Source organism: Corylus avellana, chromosome 3 (assembly GCF_965113065.1).
Source record: "Corylus avellana chromosome 3, dhCorAvel1.hap1.2, whole genome shotgun sequence".
Taxonomy (NCBI): domain Eukaryota; kingdom Viridiplantae; phylum Streptophyta; class Magnoliopsida; order Fagales; family Betulaceae; genus Corylus; species Corylus avellana.
This window is the reverse complement of record NC_142492.1, coordinates 18030534-18051087: the sequence shown is the minus strand read 5'-3', so window position 1 is coordinate 18051087 and position 20554 is coordinate 18030534. Positions and strand designations below refer to the sequence as shown.

At 44.1% G+C, this 20554-nt stretch overlaps 1 protein-coding gene across 9 annotated transcripts in view; it reads right to left on the bottom strand.

The window, feature by feature from the left end:
• Nucleotides 1–20554, bottom strand: part of ABA3 (molybdenum cofactor sulfurase (LOS5) (ABA3)) — a 100431-nt gene that overhangs the window by 10924 nt on the left and 68953 nt on the right. For 6 of the 9 annotated variants that reach the window (XR_009439457.2, XM_059587771.2, XM_059587772.2 and 3 more), the window contains exons 13-16: nucleotides 7645–7722; nucleotides 7456–7557; nucleotides 7024–7123; nucleotides 6688–6861 (exon numbers count right to left, since the gene is read on the bottom strand). Coding sequence is in view for 8 of the 9 variants with exons in the window: in XM_059587771.2 (XP_059443754.2) it covers nucleotides 6688–6861; nucleotides 7024–7123; nucleotides 7456–7557; nucleotides 7645–7722 (454 nt within the window). In the remaining variant the exon portion in view is untranslated. The remainder of the gene's footprint in view (nucleotides 1–6687; nucleotides 6862–7023; nucleotides 7124–7455; nucleotides 7558–7644; nucleotides 7723–20554) is intronic. The other 3 variants (XM_059587776.2, XM_059587778.2, XM_059587774.2) reach the window with 2 other exon arrangements.

Below are 20554 nucleotides of genomic sequence, written 5' to 3'. Positions count from 1 at the left end.
TTGTCTAGTCAAGACCCAAACGACAGGTCATTCAGCTATAGACAAACAAGAAGTCAGTCTCCCTAAATAACAGGTCATTTAGAAGAAGCGAAAAAAAAAAAAGAGAAAAAATGTTGCTCTATTTTTGTTTCTTACAGACTATACAGTGTGTTGCCTAGTTTATCTTTAAATATAGCGTGTTGCCTAGTTTATCTTTAAATATTTTGTTGAGCCCCGTTGTCGTGTAGTGGACCAATTTTGGTTGTATGTCTAATTTAAAAATGTTAGAGATAAATCAGACCTAAGATATTGACTGTTAAGAGGTTTCATGCAAAAACGGGAGAGAAACAGAGGAAGCAAGTTCATATTTTTCACGTAGCCTTCCTTTCTCATAATATATATATATCAAAAAAGCGCAATGCGCCTCTAAGTACACAAGAAAGTATACCTAAGTAACCCAAACAAAAGCCCAAAAATACACCCTAGAACCCAGAGAAGACCCAACCCAAGCAATAGAGCCACAGCCATACAGAAACCCAAAAAAGAAACCAAAATACAAGGCAAAACTAAAACACCCTGCCTTTGACCCTACTAGAGCCACATCCTCTAGTCACAAAATTAATGGAGAATTCTAAGTTTTTAAGCTCCCTCTTCCCCTTAGTATTGGAGACAGACACCCCCGGATCACGGTCTCTATCCGCTTCAATGACAGAAAAAAGACTCGAGTTTTTTCTCGTCATCCCCAACAGTTAATCCCAAGGTGCGGGCGAGTTCCATCGCATCTAGCACCCCCTCAGAATAGCCCTCCTCCTCAACCACTGGAGTATCCGCCACAAAAGCCAGCAGGTTCTTGTTCTTATTCAGCTGCTTACCTATATTATTCTTCACCCTCCGAGTATACCCCTGCTAAGACTTGGAGATAGAAGAATAAAAAGGTGTTCGACTATCCGTCATACCAGGATGAGAGAGGCAAAGTCTCGTACCTAGCTCAGCCGCACCATAGGAATAATCACTAGAACCAGCAGTTCAGAAGGGAGAGGTACCTAGTTGCTGAGGAGGAGCAGGACAGACGTCCTTGGCAACTAGAGTCGAGAGAGGAGGAGCGGGACTCGAACCTAAAAAACCCCGACAGAGCAAGCCCTACGCCGGAGAAGATTTCCGATCAGCCATACCAGAAACTTCAACGGTAACCGTAGAAGCCACCAGCACCTTAGCGACAGTATCCACCGGCGACCCAGGATCAGAAAGAGGCATCGCATCAGCTTCGGCCCACTTCGTGTTCATCGGAATAGTCATTGAAGTTGCAGAAATGTTCATTGCTGTAGCAGTGACCTCGGCAATAGTAACCACTGGCAACCTAGGGTCAGAAATTGGCATCGCATCAACTTCAGATGTCACCGGCGATGTAGAACCATTCACCGGCAGTGTAGAACCCATTAGCTCCGACAAGGCATTCCCAAAACCCATCTCAGTACCCGAAACCTATCCAGTATGCTCCTGGGGAACTTGCTGACTCGAAATAAGTCCAACACTCGAAGAGGGCTCCGAAGCTGCTCCCAAAATTTTGGGCCTGGATCCCAAACGAGGCCCAGTAAAAGATATTATCCGGAGTCTAGCTCGCAGCCTAAAACCAAGAGGAACTTTGGGCCTCAAGCCCAATTTGGAAAAAACCTGATCCACATCCAACCTATTCTTCTCCAACATTTTCTTCCACACCAGAGAAACCCTCAACGTCTTCAACCGTGAAATGCCGCTGCCTCTGAGACCAAAACGATCGCCACCGCCATGTGGACCAGATCGGCCACCACTACCCAGCCCAGTGTCATTCTTCTTAAGCAGCGCACCAAGCTTAAACTCGAAGCAATTCACAGGTGATCTCGCCACCTCACCGCCTTTCGCCAGCTCGCACCAAGACACCACAGGGCACAAGTCGAGACCGGGCGATGAGGAGAGCACAGCCGCATAGGAACGATCTCTTGAGGAAAAACCCTTGTCGGAGTTGACACCAGAGACCATTGGCTTCTCCTCTGCTGCGAAAAACCCCAAAATTTTTCGTAGCTCTCCCATGATGCGTTGCCAGCCCCAACCTTCAAAACCCTTGGGGAACCAAATGCCCCTCTCCGACCACCCTCAGCAAAGACAAACGGCCACTAAGAAACGACCGGCCTTGTTGCAACCCTTATGGACCATCAAAGCATTCCCATTTTCCCTAAAGGATTTGGCAAATTCCTCCTTCCCTGGAGACAGCGACGCCCCCTCCACTGTGTTCGCCAGCCAATCCGAGCATTGAAGACTCAGATATAAGGAACCAACGAGCCCTTTTCTCCTTTTCTCCAAACGCAACTATGTCTTGCCTGCAATCGCCGAAAAGGAGAATGATTTGGCCTCCATAGCAAATCGTTAATCAACATCAATATGCTTGGTTCTTTCATGAAAAAGGGGATTAGGCGCAAGTGTATAGCTGCCTGGTTATCACAAAATAACGGGATAGGAGTAGGTGTTGGGAATCCAATTTCCTAGAAAAAATGTTGTAACCACATCAACTCACTGGCAGTCTGCAACATTGCCCTATATTTCACTTCGGCACTAGACCTTGCCACTACTGTCTGTTTCTTACTTTCCCAACTTAGCAAATTACCGCTCAAGACTGTATAATATCTTGTAGTAGATCGTCTGTCTAAGGGAGAACCTGCCCAATCTGCATCAGTAAGCCCTTCTACTCGGAGATGTTTATTTTGTCTATACAATATTCCAAGGCTAGGAACTCATTTCAAATATCGAATAATACAAGTAACAGCTTCTCAATATGAAACGCTAGGAGCCTCCAAGAATTGACTAACGATAGTAACTGCATATGTATCCACACCCCTACTCCGAACGATCCCATCACCTCCTTAGAACACCAATAGGGGTGGGCACGGGTCGGGGTTGGGCGGGTATCGACCTTTTCCCCAACCCGCCACCCGAGCACAAGTAACAATATCCGCGCGGGTTCAGGTATTGCGGGGCGGGGTGGGGCGGATCAAGACGGGTATTGCAGGTTGTGCGGGTTCTTTTCCAGATCCTCTCATTTCTTTCCTCCACCAGCTTCTCTTCTTTCTTTTCCTCTTTCTTCCCCTCCATTTTCGTCTTTTCGTCAGATCCTCTCAGAACCCCGAGAAACAAACACAACCCTACATCAAACAATTCAAACCTATATACACAACCGTACATCAAACCTATAAAAAATGGAAAAGAAAACCAAAGAATAATTCATGAAAGAGGTCTAGAGAGAGAAAAAAAACCTGGATCGACAAGATCGTGGTCTGTGGAGGTGGGAGCAGCGCAGCAGCAATGGTCTGAGGAGGTGGAGCGGTAGCATAGACTAGAGAGAGAAGCAGACGAGAGGAGGAGAGAGAGCAAGGGAGACGAAAGAGCGAGAGGGAGAGAAAAGGGGACGGCGGCAGAAGAATAGAGAGAGAGGCTAAATAGATTAGGGTTAGGGTTTCTTAGTTTTTAAACTTATGCGGGGTGGATCGGGGCAGGGCGGCTACCCACCGAAAAAAACATCTAAAACCCGCAACCCGCCCCGCCCGCTAGGGTAGGAAGAATCCTACTTGAACCCGCAAAAAAAACATAAAACCCGGGCAAGGCGGGGCGGGGTGGGTTTGCGGGTTGGGCGGGTTTTTGCCCACCCCTAAACACCAACCTCGACTCGTGCTATCATATTTTGCTTCTACCACCAATCTCCACAAAGCCTTCATCTCTGTCACATAACGCTATAACCATTTACCCAAAAGAGTATGGCTGAATTGAGTCAAATTTCTTACACTCAAACAACCCGATAGCTTCGGAGAACAATTTTTCGACCAATTAACTGAATGAAACTTAAACTCATCATTGATACTTCCCCATACAAAGTCTCTTTGAAGTTTTTAAAGCCTTTTTGCCACACCAATCGAAATGAGGAACAAGGACAAATAGTACATAGGAAAATTGGACAAAGTACTTTTAATCAAGGTCAACCTGCCTCCCTTTGACAAATACAGCATCTTCCGATCAGCCAAACGCCATGGAGGATTTCATGTACTAAAAGCTAATCTTTGAAAGAAAAACCGAGACAATATTCATACTAACATTCCATTGTCTTTACGGACTTCTAGACATCTCAAAGCATATCTTAGCACTGAAGTTGATTTGTTCGGTCCACTCGTCCAATCTAATTTCACTAAAAAATATTAACTTAAAGTTCAATGTTTTGGCAATTCGCAAAATGCCTTTCTCTTTGACCTCATCTGTGTTGCAATCAATTTTATTATGGTTCTACTAGTCAAGAAGTGATTTTGTTGTTTTCAAATATGCATCCCTTTAATACATTTTTCAAGGATTATGTTGATTAGAAAGATTTGTAAGTTCCAAGGGTATTATGACTAAAAAAAAAAAAAGTTTCTTTGGTTTACATTCTTAACTAATTTTAGATTAAGATTGTTTTGTCATCTCCACTGTGATTTCTTTCCACTCTGGAAACATATTGTCTTGTTATATAGAAGCAAGTATTACATCCGCTATTAGTATTAATGTAACAATTGATAGAAAACTAAAATGTCTGGCCAATTTCAAAAATATACATTTGCATCCATAAGACGTACAACCAAATTTATGGGACCAACCAAGATTAATTATTACTTCTAATACGAAGGGTATAAAAACTAGAGCTTAATGTGGCCCACTTGTCCGACTGGAACCCTAATACCAACTAAGAAGTAGTTAGGAGCGTTAAACCACCATTTTTTTTTTTGATAAGTAATAATGCATTAAAGAGCGCATATGGGCGCAACCCAAGTACACAGGTAGTATACAAGAGAGCGACTAAGTAGGGGAAAAAGAAGAAGAGAACATAAAGAGAAAATCAGGAAAGTTGATCACTAAAGGAGCAAGCCAGCCTATAGTCCATGTGAATAAAGTGTACAAAAAGAAGTGAATAAGGTTCTCAAGATTCCTCGACACATCCTCAAAGCATCTCGCATTCCTTTCCTTCCAAAGACACCAAAGAAGACAAAGGGAAGCCATCTTCCATACCATAGCACTATTCGTTCTCCCGCCCACCCACCAACTAGCAAACATCTCCTTTACGCTTCTAGGCATAACCCAACACATGTTAAAGCGAGAGAAGATAACATCCCACAACTTGTGTGCGACCCCACAATGAAGAAAGAGATGATCCACAGACTCCCCATCCACCTCACACATACAGCATCGATTAATCACAACGATACCTCTTCCGAACATTATCCAACGTGAGAGGTTTCCCAAGGATAGCCGCCCATGCAAAAAACGCCACTCTCAAAGGAGCCTTGGTGCGCCAAATGCTTTTCCACTGAAAGTGGTTAGGCACCTTAAAGGCAAGCATCCTATAAAAAGAGCGTACCTCAAACTTCCCTTTTCTTGAAGGAATCCACCACATCCGGTCCTCCCCTTCCCCCCGAATCGAAGACGAGTACAAGAGCGAGAAGAAAGAGGCTAAGGCCATCTCCTCCCAATCATGAATACTACAGGTGAAAGTAACATTCCAGTGAACCATCCCATTTACACACTCCCGGATATCCGCAATGGAAGCATCCTTATTGCAAGCAATATTAAAAAGACCTGGAAAGGCATCCTTGAGAGACGTCTCACCACACCAACAATCCTCCCAAAATTTGACCTTCCCCCCCAAACCAGGATCTAATCTGAAGTGACACCAAAACGACCTCCAAACCCCACAAATGTATTTCCATAACCCCACCCCATGCGTTCCACGAGGAACTTTAGAACGCCAACCACCCCATACTTTGCCACCAAAATACTTCTCGACCAAGCTTCTGCCTCATTTGCAAATCTCCATAACCATTTCCCCAAGAGAGCTTGATTAAAAAGACGCAAGCTCCAAATCCCTAGCCCTCCCTTAGTAATCGGAAAACAAACCTCGTGCCAACTAACCAAATGAAACTTAGTCTCATCCTTGAACCCCCCCCCCCCCCCCCCCCCCCCCCAATAAACCACCATTTATGCTCGTAGGATGAAATAAATTTAATCATTTAATTTATATTCCAACTTTTTGCTTTACGTGTGGGTTCAAATTTTTTCCTTAATAAGTGAGGCCCAATACATGAAATATTTAATTGAAATGAGAGGTGAATGATAGAGACATGTTACAACTCATGACCTTAGTCGCTGATACTATGTAAACAACTACTTCACCCAAAAGCTTAGGTGATAGGAAATAGTAAATTTAATCATTTCTTTTCTAACAAGGAGAGAATTAGAGAGAGATATCTCTTCATCTTGGTGTAACACCCCACCCCAACGACACAATATTGTCTGCTTTTGGTTCCCTTGAACCAGGCTTTCCAAGAAGCCATCTATCTTGGTACTACTCTCGCATAAGCATGTTTGATTGTGGAGTTCTGATAGGTTCATGGTTATCACGGCTTTAAAAGGCGTTACATCAAGAAGGGTGTGAGTATATATATAAGCACATCCCCCTTTCCAGGCGATGTGGGGTGTCACACTTGGTACTATAACAAGTTGAAAAGCCTCGGAACTGCCTATGATGATATTCCATTGTAAAGTTTTTCTTTTTTTTCTGAAAAAAAAAAAAAAAAAAACTTTTCCAGACTAACATTGTGGATGGGATATGACTACCTATATTTCAGCTTGTTCTAATAATGTTAAAGTGTTAAGTGTCACCTTCAGGAACCCAAAAGACACAAAATGCCTTCGAGTTGTATGTACATCCTAAAAGATGCTTCATCCCAATTAGGAACTTTAGCAGAATAAGCTCGACTCTAGAATAACTGTGGTGTGACATGTAGGGAATAAGTATGACCAGAATGGCCATAAAACCTGCAAACCATTTCTTATCTGCATAAGAGAGCCCACAAGTGTGACAACATAATTAAGTATAGACATTTGGACTTAATGATAATGAAAGAACAGTGGTACTTGGATGGAGAAGATGGTTAGGATTTGAATTAATTTCAATTCATTCAGAGCAAAGTACGAAGCAGCATAAAAAAAGGTAACCTTTGTCTGGAAAGGGGATGGACCTTTCTCTAAAGTGATACCCACATCCAATTTGATTTGGTAATGATACAAAGGAACCTCTCACGAAATCAATAAATTTCTGCATATATAACAACAAAGAAAAATAAGACAGAAAAAGAAAGACCCAATAGATATTTTAAAAATTTATGATTAGTTCCCCCCTACATCTACAATATGTAATCCAACAATTGAAATTTTATTTAATAAAAAATAAAAAATAAAAAAAGAATAAGTGAGCCATCTATGAAATTTCAAAGAAACTTCTGTCAATTGGATGAAGCTTGAAATATACTCAGTATAATTTACCTAGAATATGTAGGCACATGACATTAGGAAAATGAAAGAAAATACAGAACCATGAGAAAGAGTTCTTAAAAATTTGAGCATAGCTTTCGGGATAGCAAAATCTACCTTGGCATCTTCATATGTTGACATATAACCAAAGGACACTCTTACAGCTCCCGTTGGTTTTCCATTAACTACATCATAGTCATCCCAGCAAACATGGCCAGCCTAAACTCAAAAGTGGAATTGTTAGGCAAGGAAACATTTATCATCATATAAAGATGGGTAGAAATGAGCCAAAACTATAACACATACCTCAACGTTTGAAAGAAGATCTGAGTGAGACAAGCCAAGATATTTTGCACATGCTCCAGGATTGCAAAAGCATCCTGTCTACACAGGAAAGCATGCAAAAGATACCAATCAGCATTCTGTCAAAAAAGTGAGATGTTAAACCACTTACTTTCACTTTGCTCATCTAAGGTCATCAAGAACTAATACAAAGGCGTAAAAAACATACAACAATGTAAAATGCAGGTCTTAGGGGCGGTGGAAACATCCAACAAATTATGCTCAAGGCTTAACAATGAAAGCACAAAAGAAAAGGTTTTTCAATGTAATCTTACAACCAATCATTTTGGTCCACATTCTATGATACATAATGACAAATTAAAAGAAAAGGTAAATTAAATATGACATGATACCAGACGTGCTGTAGGAGTAACTCATTACCTTCTGGGTGGAATTGCCACAACATGGGCATTCTTCTTAGCAAGAATTATTGCAGTAGGATAATGGCTAGGAGGATTTGAAAGGCATTATGGCATTAAGATTTCCAAGGTTTAGCCAAGGCTTAGCTCAGGACCCCACTACTCGTCGTATTTGGTTTGGTATTGCTACCGCACATGACTTCGAAAGTCATGATGATATTACTGAGGAACGTCTTTATCAGAATATTTTTGCTTCTCATTTTGGGCAATTAGCAATAATTTTTCTGTGGACTTCCGGAAATGCCAGATTTGCTTTCTCTCCGAGATGGTGATAGTCAATTTCTCCCTGTGGCTGTACTTGCTAGTGGGAACCCAAATAATTAAGAGACAAGAGAAAGTAAGTCTTTACCAGTGGTTACACATAGCTCAGAGAATGGGTCGGGCAGGTGTGTGCTCCAATTTCCAGTGGACACTGTTGTAGTATATCCTGAACCCTTCAGTCCAAGTTCTGTGGCCCCTTCCTTTGGTGTCCTTCATATTACCCAAGGTTCCCTCTTTCAAATCCACAACCTTTCGAGCATGCCAGATTGAGTGCTCAGAATGGGTCAAGAGACGAATCTATGGGCTAGAAAAATTCTTGGGGGTTTCATATGAAGGTTTTGAACAGGCGATTTCGGAGTTGTTCTTTGCAGTTGAATCCAAATGTAAGGGGCATAAAGTCGGGCTCTTTCAAAAAGGAGACAGGGAGTGGTGTTAGAGGAGTTAGGGTCCTGCTTAATTTGTCATGTTCAGTGAATTATGATTCCACGAGAAATCCATCCAAACCCCATTCTCCTTCTCAATGTCATGGCAAGTCTTCTTCAACCTCAATATGAGTTTGGAAATTATTAGGTGGAATGTTATAGGAATTAACGATTCAGGGAAAAGGCTCGACATTAGCAACTTATTAGAAAATAGGAAGCCCGATTTAGTGTTTTTCGAGAAACTAAAATGGAGCAGCTTTCGGCCGGTATTGTTTGAGGCTTGTGTGGTGGTCCTTTGGTTAAATCACCACTTGTCTCAAAAGCTTAAACTTATTGGAATAGGTAAATTTAATTATTTAATCAATACTTTAACACTCCCCTCATATATGGGCTCAAACTCTCTTTTAATAGATAAGGCCCAACACGTTAAATTATTATTATTTTTTTTTGATAAATAATATTGTATATATAAAAAAAAAGCACAATGAGCCTTTAGGTACATAAGAAAGTATACATAGATAGCTGAACTTAAAACCCAAAGACAACCCAAAAAGCCCAAACAAGTAGCCAAAGCCAAACGGTAAAACCAAAGAAACAGAACCAAAGACTAAAGCCCACACTAGTTCAACACCAGCCATAAAACCCAAACCCCTAATGCACCTCTGGAGGAAAGGAGAATGCATTTTTGGTCCCGACACAACCCCGTCGTCGCTGGCACCACTCCGGGGAAAGTCTCCCTCTAGCCTCATAATTGATGGAGCATTCTAAATTATTGAGTTCCCTCTTCCCTTTCACCTTTGGGGTGTAGGGCTCCCACTCCTCTTCAATATTCGACAAAAGATTCAAAAGACCTTTCTCGTCACCTCCTTCACCACAAGACAATCCCATAATGGAGGCAAATTTCACCGCATCTTGTACCACCTCCGTATAGTTCTCGACCCCCTTTCTCCGCAGTGTTCGCCACAACCTCGGCAAACAACTCCTTGTTCTTATGCACCTGCTGAGCAATCTTCTGCTTCACTCTCCGGGTATACCCTATTTGAGACTTGGAAAAAGAGGAGTAGATTGGAGCACCACCCTCCGACATGCGAGGAAAAGGTTCACTGAGTCTCAAACCCAATTCAGCCGCATGCTTCTTCGAAGAAGAACAAACCTATGATTCTTCGACGACAATCTTAGAACCTTTAACTGACGATGAAGCCTCTTTCATCGCAGGCAGAGAAGGAGAAGCATTTCTAGATCCTAAAAACCCCCGACAAAGCAACCCTTTTTCCAATGCAGGGATACGATCAGCCTTGATAGGAGCTACCTCCGAAGGGACACAGACCATTGCCAAAGGCGCACGAGAGCTATCGACCTTAACACTACACAGCTTCGCTGCTCCCTTAGAACTATAGACCTTATAACCCTGAGAAGACGAGGACGCCTCTTTCACTACAGTCGAAGAAGGACAAATCACTCTCGGGTCTAACAACCCCCGTTTGATCAAACCATTCACCAGGGAAGAGATCCGATCAGTCTTACCTTGAGCTTCCTCCGTTGCCGAGGAAGAGAAAGACAGAGGACTCGCCACCGATGGAGAAGCAGCCTCAGCAACTATCTCCGGGGAGGCATAATCCCTCACCGGGGAAACGGAAGTACCCACCGGACTGAACTGCCGAACCTAAGAAGATTCCAGGAACAAAATAGTCTTCGACGGGGAACCCAAATCAACACCAACTTCGACATAGCCTGAATAGACAAGGACGCCTCCTTCACCACCCCGAGAAGGGTTCCGAACAGTCTGATCCTGAGCTTCCATCAATGCCGGAGAAACGACAGGATCCGTTGCCGCAAGAAAGACAATCTCCCTTTCCCTACACATAGAGGGCTCGCCGGACAAGTATCCACCTCAGATAAGATAGAGTCGACCGCTTGAGATGCAGGAGCCTCCACCTGCGAGCCCACCAACGGAGAAGCAAGAATACTCACCGGAGAGAGTTGCTGGACCGTTGACGAAAACCCAGACCCAACATCGGCAACCCCAAAGCTAATGCCGAAACATAGCTCAACGTCCGTGATCTCAGCCGCACCCTGCCGAACCACAGACACTGGCAGAACATCACTAAGCACCATCGCAAGCTTCGGAGTTAACGAAGGAACCCACTCCGTGGTCACTTTGGACGATCCCACCGGGAGAGAAGCCATCGATGGAAGCACCTACGCCTTACGAGAAGGCTTAAGACACCCAGGGTTTGGGCTTTTGGGAAGACCCAAACCCGAAGCCCTTAACGCCTCTCTGCCCAGACTTAAGACGCCTAGCAAACTTGGGCTTTAGAGAAGGCCCAGACCAGAAGCCCTTTAAACCTTCCAGACTTTATAAGGCAATATATATGGGTATTTTGGTCTTTGTATTCAAAGTTACAATATATATATATATATATATATATATATATATATATATCCCTAAAAAGATTGGGAAGTTGGAAATAGGGGATTTCATACCTATTAGCCTGTTGCTGAGTGTCTGAATTTTTTTGACTAAAGTTTTTGCTATTGTTAGAGGAGAGTATTAGGGTTAATATATTATGTGGGTATTTTGGTCTTTGTATATATATAGGGGATTTCATACTTGTGTGTGTGTGTGTGTGTGAGAGAGAGAGAGAGAGAGAGAGGAAGGAGGCTACGTGAATATTGAGCCTCTTCTTTTGTTCTCTTTTCATGCAACCCTAAACCCTATAACATGGTATTAAAGCCATAACTACTAACGCATCTCTTCCCACCCTGCCTCTTCCTCCCTTCATATATATATATATATATATATATATATATATATTCCTCTCTGTATTACTAATCGTGGAATTCTGAGTGGGCTTAATGCCCGTGAATCGTGATTGGGGGTAGATGGTGGCTGGCGTGTTCTGTGGTGGTGGCCAGCATGTTCAATAGTTGCTGCCTTGTGGTCGTTGCTTGGGTCTGTAGCCATGGTTGTTGGTATCGCCGGTGAGGTCTGTTGGACGCCAGCGTGTTTCAGGCAAGCCTCCGGTAGGTCTCTAGCGAAGGTTCCTGTTATGCTTAGCTTCTGGTTTTGGTATTGCCGGCGTGGTTTGCCTGTCCCGGACAAGTTCGGATGGTCTCTGGCGAAGGTTCCTCTTTGGTTTTTTCAGCCGTATTCCGACTGGCTTCTCTCTCTTTCTCATTATTTTACTGATTGGCATTGGTTTGAGCTGGTTTTTGCCCTTTTTCCAGCATTGTTGCAGTGGGTTTTTCCATTAGTTTTGAGTGGTTGTTACAGTTACTTATTTGTTGTATTTCTGTGGTGGAGTCTTTCGCTTCTTTGTTGTTGAGATTATGGCTGCTAAACCTGAGACTTAGTTAATGCTCCAATGACTCATGTGAAGCTGAATGGATAGAACTATAGTTATTGGGCACGGTCTATTGAAGTTTTTCTGAAAGGCAAGGACTTGTTTACTCACTTAACTTCGGGTATGCCTAAAGACACTGCTCCTAGCCTTTGGGAACAAGAAGATAATCAAATTATCTCTCTTATGTTGAACAGTATCGAGTCACACATTGGATCCTCATGCATCTATCTGCCTAATGCCAGGATATTTAGGATCATCTTAGTCATATGAATTCTGGTACTGGAAATATCACTCGGATTTATGAGGTGTGTAAACAATATTTTGGGCTTGAACAAGGTGCTCAGACTGTCAATGAGTACTACAATCAGGTTGTGGCCTTTTGTAAAAAGAACTTGTTTTTTGATCAGTAAATAAATGTATTAAACAAAAGCGCAAAGGGGCGCAACCCTAGTATACAGGGAATACACAAGAGAGCGATTAAGAGGGAGAAAAAGAAGAAGAGAACATAAAAAGAAAGTCAGGGAAACTGATCACTAAAGGCGCTAGCCAGCCAGCAGTCCAAGTGAAAAGGGTGTATAAGAAAAAGTGGACAAGGTCTTCAATGTTCCTAGACGAGTCCTCGAAACATCTAGCATTTCTCTCAATCCAGATGCACCATATAAGGCAAAGAGGAACCATTTTCCACACAACAGCACTACAAGATTTGCCACCCGCCCACCAAGAAGCATACAACTCCCTGACACTGCTAGGCATCACCCAACACAAACCAAACTGAGAGAAAACGGCATTCCACAAGATATGCGCAACCCCACAATGAAGAAAGAGATGATCAACTGACTCTCCATCTGATTCACACATGCAACAACGGTTTATCACAACAATACCTCTCTTCCGAACATTATCCAAGGTTCGAGTCTTCCCAAGCGCGGCCGTCCAAGCAAAAAAAGCCACTCTCAAAGAAACCTTAGTCCGCCAAATACTTTTCCAAGGGAAAGGGATGAGATCTTCTTTTTTTTTAGATAAGTAAATATGATATAAAAGAGCATAGAGGGACATAACCCACATACACGGGAAGTATAAAAGAGAGCGCCTAAGAGGGAGAAAAATTAAAAAGGAAATCAGAGAAGCTAATCCCTATAGGAGCTAGTCAAGCAGCTGTCCAGGAATACAAAGTAAAGAAGAAAAAATGAGTCAATTCCTCTATAGTCCTAGTTGAGTCCTCAAAGCATCTAGCATTCTTTTCATTCCAAATACACCACATAAGACACAGAGGGATCATCTTCCACACTACCGCACTTCGAGAATGTCCTCCCAACCACCAGCAATCGAACAAGCCCCTCACCTTGCAAGGCATGACCCAATGCATCCCAAACCGATCAAAAATAGTATGCCAAAGAGTACTTGTGATCTCGCAATGGAGAAGAAGATGATTGACCGACTCTTCACTCTTCTGGCACCTACAACACTACTCCACTACCATTAGGTTCCTCTTCCGCAGAGTGTCGTGAGTCAAAATTTTGCCTAAGGCCGTGGTCCACCCGAAGAAAGCCACTCGCATAGGCACCTTAGTACGCCAAATGCTCTTCCAGGGAAACACCTCATGGTCAAATTTGGACAATGCCTTGAAGAGAGACTTAACCTCGAACTTGTCTTTCTTAGACGAAGACCATCGAATACGATCCATAGAACCTATGGATATCTTGCACAAGTACAACCGGTCAAAGAAAAAGAAATCAAATCCATCTCCCAATCCTGTACTGACCGCACAAAAATGACATTCCACTTGACAACCCCATTCCTCCAAATAAAGTTATTCTTCACCCAAGCTTCTTTATGTCTGGCTATCCTGAACAAAGACGGGAAGGCATGCTTCAAAGAGAAGACCCCACACCAAATATCATGCCAAAAACGAACTTTCGAACCCATCCCCACCTCATAACGAATACCTTTGGCGAATAAATTCCAACCTTGACGAATGTGCTTCCATAAGCCCACACCATGGGAACCCGAAACCTCCTTTGTGCACCATCCACCCTCCTGATCTTCATATTTAGCTTTGATAACCTTATACTACAGAGCCTCGCTCTCATTCGCATATCTCCAAAGCCATTTACCCAGGAGATCTTGATTAAATTGATGCAACTTACGAATGCCAAGCCCACCGTACCGAAGGGGACGACAGACTTGATTCCAATTTACAAGATGCAGTTGAGGCTCGTCTCCCATCCTTCCCCATAAGAAATCTCTTTGAACTTTCTCAAGTCTTTTAGCTACACTCCTAGGAATCGGAAACAGAGACAAAAAGTAAGTCGGAAGATTAGAGAGCGTACTCTTAATGAGAGTTAAATGACCTCCTTTAGAGAGATACATTCTCTTCCAACCTGCCATCTGACGCTTTATTTTTTCGATCACATCATTCCACATAACCTTATCCTTATACCCCGCCCCAAGAGGGAGACCCAAATACTTCATCGGCAAATCAGCAACACTACACCTAAGGATATTAGCTAAAATCCATATGTTCTCCACCTCACCAATAGCCACAATTTTAGATTTTCCAAGATTCACTCTCAAACCCGAAACAGTTTCAAAACATAAGAGAATGAGACGCACATACTGGATTTGCTCGATAGAAGCTTCACAAAAGATCAAAGTGTCATCAGTAAATAAAGAGTGAGAGACCACTAACTCCGATAACACCCTATTTCCCATCGAGAAACCAGTCCAAAAGCCTCGGTCAACCGTCGCATTCACCATCTTACTCAAAGCCTCCATAACAAGTACAAAAAGTAACGGAGAAAGAGGGTCCCCTTGCCGAATTCCCCTCGAGCTATTGAAGAAACCTTCCGGAGAACCATTCACAAGAATGGAAAATCTTACCGACGTAATACACCACTCTATCCACGCCCTCCACCTCTCGCCAAAACCACACCTATGCAGCAAATACAAGACAAAGTCCCAATTCACATGGTCGTAGGCCTTCTCCAAGTCTAATTTGCAAAGAACACCTGGCACCCTTGACTTCATGCGACTATCCACACTTTCATTTGCAATAAGAACAAAATCTAGGATTTGGCGACCCCCCAATAAAAGCATTTTGAGAGTATGATATGATCTTACCCAACACAGTTCTCATCCTGATTGCAAGAACCTTAGATACAATTTTGTACACCCCTCCCACCAAGCTAATGGGCCGAAAGTCCTTCATCTCCACCGCATCTGCCTTTTTTGGGATCAAGGAAATAAAAGTTGCATTCAAGCTCTTCACCAACTGTCGTCTACGATGGAACTCGGCAAAAGCCGCCATAACATCGTGTTTGACAACACCCCAGCAGGCTTGAAAAAAAGTCATGGAGAAGCCATCCGGACCCGGAGCCTTATCACCATCCATGCCTTTAACCACCTCCCAAACTTCCTTTTCCTCAAAATCTCTTTCTAACCACCTATTATCCTCCTCATCTATGGACAAAAAAGGCTGGTTGTCCGTTCTAGGCCGCCACGTGCTTTGTTCCGAGTATAAGCTTTGATAATACCTCACAATGTGATCTTTTACCTCAGCTGGATCATCGGATAGTACGCCATTAATACGCAGCACTTCCACACGATTGAACCTGCGATGAGAGTTAGCCATCTTGTGAAAGAAACGAGTATTGCGGTCCCCCTCCTTGAGCCACAAAGTTCTCGATTTTTGGCGCCAATGAATTTCTTCACATAGCAAGGTGTTCTCCAATTCTTTCACCATATCTGCCTTTTGAACCTTCTCCTCCTGGCTAACCCTCTTACCTCTGCCAACTCATCCAACTCCTGAATACCTCCCAACAACTCCTTTTTCTTTCTCCCAATGACCCCAAACACCTCCTCATTCCACTTTTTCAAATCCAATTTGAGAGATTTCAATTTCTTAGCAAGCACAAAACTAGGTAAACCCTCAAACAAATAAGACCCCCACCAAGAACTAACCTTATCAACAAAACCTTCAGCTTTAAGCCATATATTTTCAAATTTAAAGATCTTATTACCTCCACAAGGGGCCCCATAGTCCAATAATAAAGGGAAGTGATCGGAAATCAAGCGCTGAAGTCTTCTTTGTGACACTGTAGGGTAGTGATCTTCCCAATCCGAGGAAATCAAGAAACGGTCAATTCTAGACCAGCTCTCATTTTCTTGATTATTAGACCACGTAAATTGACCCCCCATCAAGGGCATGTCCACCAAGTTGTTCTCTGAGATGAAATTCGAGAAATCCATCATGCCAGTGGAATAGTAAGAAACACTGGAGCGCTCACTAGGGAACCGAACGATATTAAAATCCCCTCCAAGGCACCAAGGAACCTCCCACACATTCATCAAACCAGCCAACTCTTCCCAAAGGGCCCTTCTCTCCCCATCCTCATTCGGACCATACACCCCCCCAAAAGCCCACTCCCAATTGTCCTCCACATTTTGAAAAGAGCAAGCCAAGGAGAAATGCCCCACACACTCCTCCTTACACTTCACCACCCTCCTATCCCGCATCAATAACATCCCTCTCGACAAGCCATTAGACCCTTTAAACTTCCACCGCACATGTTGGCCTCCCCAAAGACTATGAACCACCTCTTGGGAAATAACCTCCATCTTTGTCTCAATCAAACACACTACATCTACTTTCCACTCTTTCAATAGACCCCTAATACACAACCTTTTTTTGAGGGCATTCAACCCTCTCACATTCCATGCAACTATGTTAAAGCTTCATGATCCACCAGAGTGCCCCTCTCACAATCCTTGAGCTCCTTTAATCCTGTTGGGGCTGGAACATAGGCAGAGATGCCTCCCAAATCAGCATCACCCTGTATCCTAGAAGCTTCAATAGAGTTGAACAAAAACTCCAATTCCCCTTTCTTCCCTTCATCAGGTAATACCAATTTTAGGGCAGAATTTGAGGCAATTATTAACTACCCAACTGGAAGACATCAACCCTGGCCCTAAATCCTCCAACCCAACAGAATCTGAGATACTTTCCTCTTCCAAACTAGAGCCAGGCCCGAAAGGCTCCATTGCCGACATACACTCCACTCCTTTTTTTCACTAAAGAAACTGCGGACTCGTACTGCTTGCCTCCCCTCGACAGAATTCCTGCGAACAGCTCCCCCTTACCATTCTTATATTCCGACAAGAGGGTATCTCCACCAGGAATTGATCTGTACCCACGCCCGTACCTGCCCCCACATCTCCGGTCTCCACAGTACACATCGGCGGGCTCTGGGTATGTTCCGGCTGGAATTGCATCCCCGGCACCCTCTGGATTGATTCCGGCTTCGACCCCAGAATCCCTTTCCCCTGCCCACAAGTCGCAATACTTTCCCCAGCTTCTCTGGTCTCCACAGGACAAATCGGCGGGCTCTGGGCATTTTCCAGGGAACCTTGCATCTCCGGCACCCTCTGGGCTGATTCTGGCTTCGACCCCAGAACCCCTTTCCCCTGCCCACAAGCCGCAATCGAGCCTACCGACGCATCGTCCCATTTTTTCTGCCCAAAATTCCTTCTCCTATAAGTCAACAAACCCTTTCCCCTTCCGGTAGACTGAGCCTCGAACGCTGGAATGGTGGAGACTCTGTTGCTTGGCTTCTCACCGACCATAAACCCATCGCCAACCCATGCAGAGGTGCCGAAGACCTCTGTGAGTATACTACCTTCCGCTGATCCAGCCCTCCCACCCACAGGTAGAACCTTCTCGGCCAGCAACGACGAGTTCTCCGATTGTGCCAAGTGTGGTCTCAGCTCTAACGAATTTCTCTCAGCCTCCTCCCTGAGTGCCATCTCAGCTGAAAGACATATATCTTTCGGTCCAACTCTACCTGGGCTACTGAAGCAGCTCGCGCCTGAGCTCAGCAATCCTTTGGGCTTAAAAACTACTCTATTTTTCACCTTCATCTCGCTATTGGGCTTTGAGCTCAGCCCACACTTTTCCTTTCCTTTCCAAACTGAACTTTGCTGGCCTATATATTTCTTATCTCCCTGCCCAAGCCCATTGCCCTCCAACTGCTTGAATACTCTATCAAGTTTTATCAATCCCACGTCACATTCCCGTTTCAGACATCTCAAAGTCTCCCTAACGTTGAGGAGCTCGAGATGTACAGCAGAGTAGGTCTGCCCAGCATGGTTCACCACTCCCTTCCATCCCTTCAAGTGCACAGAAGTTGACGTCGACGCCTTCTGCCCTGCTGGCAATGAATTGTGACTCGCCGGAGCTCCTATCGGCGCCCCCATGCATCCTCCATTCTTCACGCTGTGCCTACCAACCTCTACCGGACCTGTATCAGACCTCGCCGGCAAGGGCAGCTTCGTCGGACCCACCCCAGAAACACCGATAGCCGACGCCGAATCATGGGTCTTCGACTGAAACACCGCTTTGCTGCCATAATCTTGAGCTTGTTGTTTCCTATGTTCGAAGTCATCTTTCAGCTCCCTAGTCACCCTGGCCTTCGGTTCTTGGAAAGAATTGCAGCAATCCTTGATTGACTTCGATGACATTGTCAGTGTTTTCGCATAGCTCCTTCACCTCCTTATCTCTCTTGTCTTCCCTGAATACTCGATGCTCGCTTACCCCTCAAGACTCACAGAGAGACGAGTTTGCCACTCGCATTTCCTCGACGAAACGATCCCACCCAAACCCACGACGTCCTTCAGGAATGATGATTGAACTGCACCTCCTTCCATCAAATTCCTCCACTGTCAGAAAACATCCATACCTGTTTGAACATTTCTGAGCTATTATTCTAGGATACCCAGCTCTAGACTGATCCCAAAAAACTTCTGAATTATCCACAGCCACCAGAGCCTCACCTATTCGCACCATCCACGCTAACTCGTCCTTTTTCATGAAAATGGACCTTTTGAATCTATTACTCCTCTAAAAAATCCTTACCCCAGCTGCCCCCACCTTAATCAAAACCTCAAACTCCTCGGACTCCACTGACCACCTCCTCGAACTAGCCATGACACAACCTAACACTAGCATGAAACAGCTCTCACGCGCCCCCCACGCGCTGACACAGGCGAGAGAGAGAAGAGAGAGTCTAAAATGAGTATTCTGCCAAATACTCCTCAAAGGGATGGGATTTTTAGAAGCAAGGATCTTGTAATAAGATCTTACCTCAAATTTTCCTTTACAAGAAGAGATCCACCACATCCTATCCTCCCCTTCCCCACTCATCAAATGCAAATACAAGAGTGTGTAAAAAGAGGCCAAGACCTCCACTTCCCAATCATGAACCCTGCAAATGAAGGAAACATTCTACTGCACAGAGCCATTTAGACACTCCCTGTTATCCGCAATAGACGCATCCTTATTGGTGGCAATATTGAAGAGTCCAGGAAAAGCATCCTTGAGAGACATGTCACCGCACCAGATATCCTCCCAAAACCTAATATTGGACCCAAGACCAAGGACAAATCTAATGTGACATTGGAACGACCTCCACCCCCTACAAATGTGCTTCGATAACCCCATCCCATGCGAACCACTGGGATCCCTTGAACGCCAACCACCCCAAATCGCACCGTACTTAGCAACTAGGATCTTCCTCCACCAAGCCTCTTTCTCATGAGCAAATCTCCACAGCCATTTCCCCAACAAAGCTTTGTTCATCACACTCAAATTCCGGATCCCTAAACCTCCCTCAGAGATCGGAGAACTAACCTTGTTCCAACTGACCAAATGGAACTTAAAATCATCATTAATCCCACCCCATAAGAAATCACGTTGAATCTTCTCCATACGCTTCGCCACAGATGTAGGGATAGGAAACAGAGACAAAAAATAAGTGGGAAGATTGGATAAGGTGCTCTTGATGAGAGAAAACCAACCACTCTCTATGTACCTGCAAAAAAACGAAAAGCAACGTCAAGATGTGGATGTGGTTTGGTTTCTTCTTGGCTTGAAACCCGAGTTTGAGTCAGTTCGTGCATAGATTTTGGGTGGTTCTGACCTCCCCTCACTTCCTGAGGTTTTTTCTCGAATTTAGCATGCTACTCTTTCTGATCATGGCCCTCAGCTCAGCTGAGTTATGAGCGTATTGGTGAGCGCGCTGCTTTTGTTACTATCCGTGGCAGCTCTGGTAGTTATTGTGGCAGCCGCAGTGGTCGTGGTTTTCGTGGCAGCCGTGATTCTCAAGGCAGTGGCTGAACTAGTAGTTGTGAGCCTCGCAAATGTACTCATTGTGCTTGTAGTAATCATTATGTGGATTTTTGTTTGGATTTACACGGAAAACCGTCTGGTTTTGCCAATCAGGCTTTTTCTTTGGAGGATTCTCCCGCTATTTCTGGACCACGTACTAGTTCGAGTCCTACTCCAAATTATGATCTCATCTCCATTCCGAAAGATGAGTATGCTCAGTTCTTGGCTCATAAACAGGCCACACTTCCATTGCTACTCTTGCTTAGT